Source organism: Carlito syrichta, unplaced genomic scaffold (genome assembly GCF_000164805.1).
Source record: "Carlito syrichta isolate Samal-C Ts95f unplaced genomic scaffold, Tarsius_syrichta-2.0.1 Scaffold311769, whole genome shotgun sequence".
Classification (NCBI taxonomy): Eukaryota; Metazoa; Chordata; class Mammalia; order Primates; family Tarsiidae; genus Carlito; species Carlito syrichta.
In genome coordinates, this window is record NW_007255865.1 from 44,038 (window position 1) to 53,653 (window position 9,616).

General features: G+C 51.2%; 1 protein-coding gene across 1 annotated transcript in view; it reads right to left on the minus strand.

Moving 5' to 3' along the window:
* The window catches only part of ARL8A (ADP ribosylation factor like GTPase 8A), an 11,818-nt gene extending 2,202 nt beyond the window's left edge, over window positions 1-9,616 (minus strand). Inside the window, exons 1-3 of the mRNA XM_008069041.2 lie at window positions 9,597-9,616; window positions 3,753-3,833; window positions 3,200-3,273 (exon numbers count right to left, since the gene is read on the minus strand). Of these exons, the coding sequence (XP_008067232.2) occupies window positions 3,200-3,273; window positions 3,753-3,812 (134 nt within the window). The 5' untranslated portion in view covers window positions 3,813-3,833; window positions 9,597-9,616. The remainder of the gene's footprint in view (window positions 1-3,199; window positions 3,274-3,752; window positions 3,834-9,596) is intronic.

Here is a 9,616-nt window from a genome sequence, read left to right on the forward strand (position 1 = left end):
CTTGGAAGGCTGAGGTGGAAGGATCGCCGGAGCTCAGCAGGTCGAGGCTGCGGTGGCCGGAGCGGCCACTGCACTCCAGCAGTCTGGGCGACAGAGTGAGACTCCAACTCAAAACAAACAAACAAAAACCCTATTGTTTATTTATTTATCTATTGTATTATCTATCAGGAAAACTAAACAATCTATGTTTAGGCAAGAGGTTTGCCTGGACCCAGCAGTCTCCACCTGCTGGGCTCAGGTGATCCTTCTGCCTCAGTCTTCCAAGTAGCTGGAATCATAGGTGTGCACTACCACACCTGGTTACCTTTTTGATTTATTTTAGAGACGAGGTCTCTCCAAGTTGCCCAGGCTGGTCAGAACCCCTGGGCTCAAGCAATCCTCTCTGCCTCCCAAAGTGCAGGGATTACAGGTGTGAATCACTGCCATGCCTCACTTACAATTATTTTTAAATTAAATTAAATTTTTTTTTTAGACAGGGTCTTGTTCTGTAGTCCAAGCTGGAATATAGTGGAGTGATCATAGCTAACTGTACCCTTGAGCTCCTGGGCTCAAGCAATCCTCCCACCTCAGCCTCCCAAGTAGCTGGGACCACAGACCAGTGCCACCAAGCCCAACTAATTTTTTTTTGCGTGTGTAGAGATGGGGGTCTCACTATGTTGCCCTGGATGGCCTCAGACTCCTGGCCTCAAGCGATACTCCCACCTTGACCTTCCAGAGTACTAGGATTACAGGTGTTAGCCACGGAGCCCAGCCTTTTTTTTTTTTTTGAGTTGGAGTCTCACTCTGTTGCCCAGGCTGGAGTGCAATGGCACACTCATGACCACTGCAGCCTCGACCTGCTGGGTACAGGTGATCCTTTCGCCTCAGCCTTCCAAGTAGCTGGAACTACAGACATGCACCACCATGCCCAGCTAATTTTTCTTTGATTTATTGTAGAGATGAGGTCTTGCCAAGTTGCCCATACTGGTCTTGAACTCATGAACTCAGGCACCCAAAGTGCACCTCGGCCTCCCAAAGTGCTGTGATTACAGGCGTGAGCCACTGCACCCAGCCTCAGCCTGTTTTTTAATTAAAAAAAATTATTTTATCTAAAGATGGTCTGGGCACAATGGCTCACACTTGTAATCCCAGCACTTTGGGAAACAGAGGTGGGAGGACTGCCTGAGCCCAGGAGTTCGAGACCAGCTTGGTCAACATATGTCTCTACAAAAAACATATGCCTCTACATAAAAAGCATATGTCTCTACAAAAATAAAATAAAAAAATTAGCCGGGTGTGGTGGCATGTACCTGTAAGTCCCAGCTACTCAGGAGACAGATGCAGGAGGATTGCTTGAACCCAGGAGTTTCAGGTTGCAGTGATCTACAATCATGTCACTGCTGCCTGGGCAACAGAGTGAGACCCTGTCTCAAAAAAAAAAAATAATAATAATAATAATAAAAAATAAAGATGCTCTGTTGCTCTGTTACTCAGGCTGGCCTCAAACTCCCTGATTCTCTCATCTCAGCCTCCCAAGCAGCTGGGACTACAGGTACATGCCACCACACCTGGTCAAATAAATTTATTTATTTATTTGTTTGTTTGTTTTTGAGTTGGAGTCTCACTCTGTCGCCCAGGCTGGAGTGCAGTGGCGCACTTATGGCCATCTCAGCATCGACCTGCTGGGTTCTGGCAATCCTTCTGCCTCAGCCTTCCAAATAGCTGAAACTACAGGTGCGTGCTACCATGCCTGGCTAATTTTTGATTTATTGTTATTTATTTTTGAGTCGGAGTCTTACTCTGTTGCCCAGACTGAAGTGCAGTGGCATGCTGCTCATGGCCACCACTGCCTCGACCTGCTGGGCAATCCTTCTGCTTCAGTCTTCTAAGGAGCTGGAACTACAGGCATGTGCCACCACACCCAGCTAATTTTTTGATTTATTGTAGAGATGAGGTCTCACCATGTTGCCCAGGCTGGTCTTGAACCCGTGGGCTCAGGCAATCCTCTTACCTCAGTCTCCCAAAGTGCTGGGATTACAGGCGTGAGCTACTGTGCCCAATCAAACAGAATTATTTCTTTCATTTTTTTTTTTTTTTTTTGAGTTCAGGTCTCACTCTTGTCTCCCAGGCTGGAGTGCAGTGGCACACTGCTCACAGCCACCTCTACCTTGACCTGCTGAGCTCAGATGATTCTTCCACCTCAGTCTTCCAAGTAGCTGGAACTACAGATGCATGTCACCACACAATGGCTACAAATAAAATTATATTTTTTAAAAGCAAGGGAGTGAGCCGGGCTCGGTGGCTCAGCCTGTAATCCCGCACCTTTGGGAGACTGAGGTGAGTGGATTGCCTGAGCCCGCGGGTTCGAGACTCACCTGGGCAGCGAGACCCCATCTCTACAATAAATAAAAAAATCAGCCGGGCATGGTAGCGCGTGCCTGTAATTCCGGCTACTTGGAAGGCTGAGGTGGAAGGATTGCCAGAGCCCAGCAGGTTGAGGCTGCGGTGGCCGGGAGCGGCCACTGCACCCCAGTCTGGGGGACAGAGTGAGACTCCAACTAAAATAAATAAATAAATAAAATAAAATAAAAGCAAGTGAGTGGGTTGGGCTCCGCAGTCCAGCACTTTGGGAGGCTGAGGCGAATAGACTGCCTGAGTCCATGGGTTCGAGACCAGCCTGGGCAACTTGGCGAGACCTCGTCTCTACAAAAAAAATAAAAAATTAGTGGGGCATGATAGCTCATGCCTGTAGTTCCGACTACTTGGAAGGCTGAGGCGGAAGGATCGCCGGAACCCAGCAAGTTGATGCTGGGGTGGCCACGAGTGTGCCACGGCACTCCAGCCCGGGTGATGGAGTGAGATTCCAACTCAAAAAAACAAACAAAAAAACCCCCAAAACCAAAAAACAGCAAGGGAACGAATCATTTAAACCACACAAAATTCAAGACAGTGGCAACTTTGGGTTGTGGAGAGGCATCGAGGAGGAACGCACATTTGACTGTTTGATGTCTTGGTTCTTAGACTGGGCAGTGGGTGCCCAGAGCATTTATCCGGTAAGAAACAAGCAGCATGCAAAAAAAGGTAGGCCTTGCATGGAAAGTGTGTCGTGAACCGAGGATTACGTTTAATCCAATCTGGTGCCTCTGAGGTCTTGTAGGTGGCAGGGCTGGGGAGGCCAGGTAGGGGGAAGAGTCCTGTGGCCTCACCCCACTCTACTTACACGATGGCGCTCACTCCTCGGCAGTAACGCTCCCACATGCTGCGGAAACGCGGCTGTCCCCCAATGTCCCAGAGCTGAGCAAGAAGAGGGTGAGATGGCTCAGTAGCCGGCAGACAACCTAAACCAGTGCTGTCTCCCAAAGGCCCGCTCCTGTCCTATCCTACTCCCACCCCCCCGCTTTTTTCTCTTCAGTTCTCCTCTCTCTTCACAGCCCTCTGACTATCTGAGAAGTCTTTTAAAACATATTTATTTATTTCGAGACAATCTTACTCTGTTGCCCTGTCTGGAGCGCAGTGGCGTGATCATAGCTCACCCCAGTCTCAAAAACTCCCGGGCTCAAGTGATCCTCCTGCCTCAGCCTCCCAGAGTAGCCGGGACTATAGGTGCGTCCAGCAGATGTCATCTTTCTTTTCCCAGTTCCCCAGGAAGGGGACCCAAGCCTCAGCCCTCCTTGAGCTCGCTCCGCCCCGGGGCCTTGGTTGTCCTGACCAACACACACAGTCCTCTGCATCCCCATAGCTTGGGCCTAGAGTTCCAGGCTTCTGCCCCTCACCTTGATGGTCACATTCCCTTTGGTGATTTTGCGCATGTTGAAACCCACGGTGGGGATCATATCCTCATTGAACTGTCCTGACTGGAAAGAAGACTCAGAATGGGAAAAGGTGCAAAAATCAACAGGCCCCAGATATGCATTCCCATCACCCATCTACTCTGCCTCTCAACAGCCATGACCAAGAGGCTGTAAGAATAATGCAGGGGTCAAGTCAGAGCTCCTCAGACTTCCCATGGGGTATCACATAGGCTGTCTTTCTCTGTCTCTCTCTCTTTCTGAGTTGAGGGTGTCACTCTTGCCCATCACAGCTTCAACTTCCTGAAACTGAGGTGATCCTTTTGCCTCACCTCCACACTTGGCTAATTTTTTGATTTCGTGTGGAGACAGGGTCTTGCTAGGTTGCCCAGACTGGTCTCAAACCTCAAACTCCTGGGTTCAAGCAATCCTCTTGCCTCAGCCTCCCAAAGTGCTGGGGTTATAGTGTGAGCTACTGTGCTTGGCTGAGAGATCATTTCTTGAATATCTCTTGCTTTCAAGCAGGACAGGTCATAACCAACCTAGGTGTCCCGCCACACTTGGAGACGTCCTGTGAAGAGGCCTATCTTCATCAGGCAATCTTCAGTCTCTCAAGCTAGAATGGGAAAAAAATCTTTCTAAGGTCTAAACTACATCTCGTTGTCATAACTGAAGCCTCTTTCCTGTATTTAGTCTCCAGGTGAGAAGAAGGATAAATTAGCTCCCAAGAAAAGACCCAAACAGGTCATGGTCTAATAGTCTAGGAGGATCTCAAGGAAAGCAGACATATTTTCTTTCTTTTTTTTTTTTTTTGAGTCAGAGTCTCACTCTGTCACCCAAGCTAGAGTGCAGTGGCACACTAACAGCCACTGCAGCCTCAACTTGCTAGGCTTCCAAGTAGCTGGAACTACAGGTGCACGCCACCACGCCCGGCTAATTGTCTTGAATTATTGTAGAGATGAGGTCTCGCCATGTTGCCCAGGCTGGTCTCGAACCCATGGGCTCAGGCAATCCTCTTGCCTTCACCTCTCAAAGTGCTGGGATTACAGGCATGAGCCACTGCGTCTGGCCATATTTTCAAAGTAGTAGTAAATAATATTCAAGTCAAACTGAACTTTTTTGGCCATTCCCCAAAATGCAATGCATGCCAAGCAATTTCTGTGGTCTTAGTTTATCCGTACTCTACTCCAGTGGCTAGGATGTATAATCTACACTCTCTATTATCTGTTTATTTTTATTTTTATTTTTTTTGAGTTGGAGTCTCACTCTGTCGCCCAGACTGGAGTGCAGTGGCTGCTCCTGGCCACTGCAACCTCGACCTGCTGGGCCCCGGCGATCCTTCCGCCTCAGCCTTCCAAGTAGCTGGAACTACAGGTGCGCGCTACCACGCCCGGCTAATTTTTGATTTATTGTAGAGATGAGGTCCCGTCAAGTTGCCCAGGCGGGTCTCGAACCCGCGGGCTCAGGCAATCCACTCACCTCGGCCTCCCAAAGTGCTGGGATTACAGGCTGAGCCACCGAGCCTGGCCTATGATCTGTTTATTTATGTGTATCCCCACTAGACCGAAAGTTCTTGGGGAGAGGAACCAGAGGTCTGCAGTAACAGCATTAGTGAATGTTTGTTGAATACTGGGAGTTGACTAGAATTCGGGGGTCTCACTCTGTCACCCAGACTGGAGTACAATGGCGTCCATTTTCACATTCTAATATTTTTCACCTCTTCCCTGTAAATTTTCACTAAGATCTCTAGATTATTCAAAACTAGCTACGGGTATCAAATAAGGCCAGACCCAACCCTTCCAGGCCATTTCCAAATTCACATGTAAGACACTTCTGCTCACCCCCGAGAAGCAGATCCTTGAGCCTGAGGTGACAGCCCTGTTCCTTTACCAAATACTTTTTTCCTACCAGGTGACAGGAATAATTTGTCTTGGGTCACATAAACAGGTCAGGGCCCTGAGCATTTGTCAAGGTGTAGGAGATGCTGAGTTCTTATTCAGGGCTTGCAAGTCCAAATGAAGACCCCCCGAGGCCCTGTTTAAATAGAATGCATTGATTCCCTTAACCTGCAGGAATCGCCCATTCACTCCCAGGGGTGATGTGAGGACTGAGTACCCATGACCCACGCCCAATGACAAACTAAAGCAGTGGTTCCTAACCCGGGCTCCATAGGTAGGCTTAAGTCCCCCACATGCCCCAAAACTGCACACCATCTGTGTGTGCATGGCTTTGTTTGTATGGACACTTTTCTGGGGAAAGGGTCTATAACCTTTCTCAGACATAAAAAAGTTTCGTTAGCCCCCAAAGATTAGGAGTCACCGAGGAAGGGGGAGACCTCGAGGAGGACTACTTCGCTTCTGGCTAAGAAGAGAGCGCTGAATGTGGTCTAACTAGCCTCACCCCAGCAGGGGTGTCAGCACAGGGCACCTGCTGGACGAAATCCACCCCATCCCCATCCGTGCTGATGAAGAACTGAGTCTAAGAAAGGAAGCCCAGATGCTCAACACTCATCACAGGGGAGCCTTAGGGTCTCCCGCTGTAAAATGGGGACAAGGGTTTTGATTTCCCGGGAATTGTCAGTAAGGCCCACAAAGTGCTTGGATGTGTTTTGACATAGCATGGGGAACCACCGCTGCTCTTTGGCAACTAGGAGACCCCAGGCTCCCAAATAAAGGAGAAGCCTCGCCTGACAGACTGTGACCTTGGCAGAGGGGACACGATGAGAAGTTTCAGGGAGCCAGGCTCCCTGGCCTCAGGAGTTCCTGTTCAGCTGTGAATCAGAGCTAAGTTGGAATCATGATGTAATTTCCCCACTAATGCTTCCCTGTCTCACAGGCTCCTCACTGAAGGTTGGAAGTGACCTCAAGTTATCTACTTACTATAACCTCTTGTCTCAGCCTCGAATCCCTCTGCCCCCTTTCCTTCTGGGGTCAGCTCCAACTATAGAAAGCTCTTTTTTCTTCCACCATGCCCAGCTAGTTTTTTTGTGATTTACTGTAGAGATGAGGTCTCACCAAGTTGCCCAGGCTGGTCTCAAACCCCTCGAGCCTCTTGCCTCAGCTTCCCAAAGTGCTGGGATTACAGGCCGAGCCACCGCGTCCAGTCTTTTTTTTTTTCTTTTTTTAATAATCAATATTTTTTATTATGATATTGTGGGGTACAGTTAAGGGTTAGGTATACCAATGTGCTTCGTTCAGGCACCCTTGTTGCTAAGAGGTGTCTCCCTGTTTTTTTTCTTTTTAAAAAACTTTTTGTAGAGACGCTATGTTGCTTAGGCTGGTCTCAGACTCTTGGCCTCAAATAATCCTCCCAACTTGGCCTCCCAGCGTGCTGGGATTACAAGTGTGAGCCGCCACACCTAGCCAGAAAGGACTTTATAATGAGTCAAAAACCCATCTTATAACTTCCATCCCTTGTTCCTGAGTCCCCTTGGGCACCCCAAAACTAGTTCTTCCTCCATAGGACAGTCTTTGACACCTTTAAATATTTGAAAATGACCCTCTTGTTTCCCTAGGATAAAACATCTCCGACTTTTCCAGCATCACAACTTTTTCAGAATTCAAAAGATCAGTTTTAGTTCTTAGAAGCATTGCAAAGTCTCTACATAATTTTCTCCAGCTCACATTGCTAGACACACTAAACTCAATTTCTATTTACGGCCAGACATCACAGAGTGAGTAGAAAAAAAAAGCCAATGGAGAAAGATCTGAGACACACAGAGGCCAGATGAACAGGTAAAGGGAATTCAGAAATTCAGCAGCAAACATGGGAACACAGCCCAGGGGTCCCCTCTTCATTTCTTTCTGGAAGACACTCAACTGCGATTATTCATCGGGTGGGCAGAAATGCCAGTGTGGTAGTCCTGAGAACATTGGAGTTACCCAGACACTGGAATCCCAACTGCAGCCCACAAGAGGTGGTTTTCCTCAGGAAGCCTGTTTAAAGAAGGGAATTTAACCAGCTTACTCTTTTAGGACATACCAGCTAAAGTGGCAAATTCAATATCCAAAGGGGGAACACAAGGGCTAGGGAGGGGGCACCTTCCCTTTATGTCACAGAAACTCTAATCCTGGCAGTGGAACTTGGGCTGTTTTTGACCTAACACAACCTCCGACTCTGTATATGATGCTGATCTAGATGGGTCCTCCTGCCAAAGATTGGCCTCCAGAACCGGAAACTGAACCCACTTGGGTACCGGGTGGGCTCTGGTCCAGGAGCACAGCTTTACTGGAGAGCCCCCCTGGGGGCAGGAAGTGACATCTAGGTTGAGTCCAGCAACTTGTTTCCATTCTTGGCCTTACCCCAGAGACATTTCCCAGACCTAACCGCCTAGAAGCCAAGCCACCCCTGCAAAGCCAGGTCGGAGGCCAGGTGTTGTGTTCCTGCTGTGGGAGCCCAAGAGTCTGAGTCAATGCCAAGTCTAATCAAAGGGTCTCTGACCCCAGGGGGACAGCCTGGGCAGACAGGAGCCCAGGGGGCCCAGAAAATCATAGTGCCAAAAACCTCAGCATTGGTCTGAAGATTCTATCTTGTTAGATGGGGAGCCAGGAGATACAGGGTCAAGGAAGGGGCACAGGTCATTTGCAGAGCCTGTCTAGGAAAGGCAATGCTCATGACCAAGGAGCATCTTTCCGTCTGGCCTCCCCCCAGCATAGTACACCTCCTCCCGGGAACGCTACCCTCTGAGATGCTAAGACCTGACGAGGAGGCTCATCATCTCCCAGGCTGAAAACAACACAGGCAGGTGGCGGTACCCAGGCTGGCTGGCCACATTCCTCGGCTGCCCTATCTCATCAGCATTTCTGGTCAGTATATGGCCAACTCACAGTTCTCTGGAACCCCTGGCTTTAGGGCTGGGGCCAGGTCCCTGGACAACTCTAGCCCCTGTCCCAAGCTTCCTGGACCCACAAGCCCAGTCCAGCCTGGCTAGGAATGGCAGGCCGCAGCCATTACTGCAGCCTCAGCTCACACCCAGGGAGCTCATCTCCCCCCGCCCTTTTTTTTGAAAGAGAGAGCGAGATTTTAACTCCTTCCCCACCACTCCCCTGGCACTGAAAGACTCTTAGAATCGCCCACCTCAGTCTTGACTACCCGAAGCCCTCAGAGCCACTCTCTCCCGTGTCCCCAGCAGGCAAAGCCCCTCCGACCCGTCCTCGCTGGTCGGGAGCACCTCCTCCTGCAACTTCTGAGCCAGGCGGGGACTCCAAACTCCCTCTGCGATGCATCCTCCCTGGACCCCCGGCCAGACACCCCAGGTCGGGAGAGGTTCGGGAAGGAGGAGTCTGGGCTTGAGCCAAGGGCCTCAGCTGACTCCTCTGCCCCCAGGGGATACCTCCCCTCCCCCTCAATAGGGCCGGGGCTTCCTCTTCCGGAGGGGTTAAGCCCTCTGGGTGGGGCTGGGCTTGCCCAGGCCCCCTCCCCAAGCCGCTCGGTCGCCTAGTCCCGTGACCCTCCACGCGCGGGGCGGGAAGGCCCAGACACTTTCGCCCCGTCATGCCCCCTCGCGCGGGGGCCAGAGAGGACCTGTCTCATCGGCAGCGGGTCCCGCCTGCCTCGAGACCCTTGGGGACCGCCGCCCCCGGGCACCAACCCTGTCCCTCGGTGCCCCTTCCCCCCTCCCCGCCGGGCCATCCCGGCCCGGGCGGGAGAGCGGGTCGCGCGCCTCCGGGTCCCCCCGGGCCGTACTAGGCCCCAAGCGCCCCGGGCCGGCTCCTCCCCCGCCCGGCGCCCGGCCGTGCCCGGCCATGCCAGGCGGCGACCCGGCTCGCCGGGACGCGGCGCGGGCGGGAGACAGGCCGGACCCTCGGCCCACGCCCCGGGCCCCCGTACCGCGATCACGTTGACGAAGG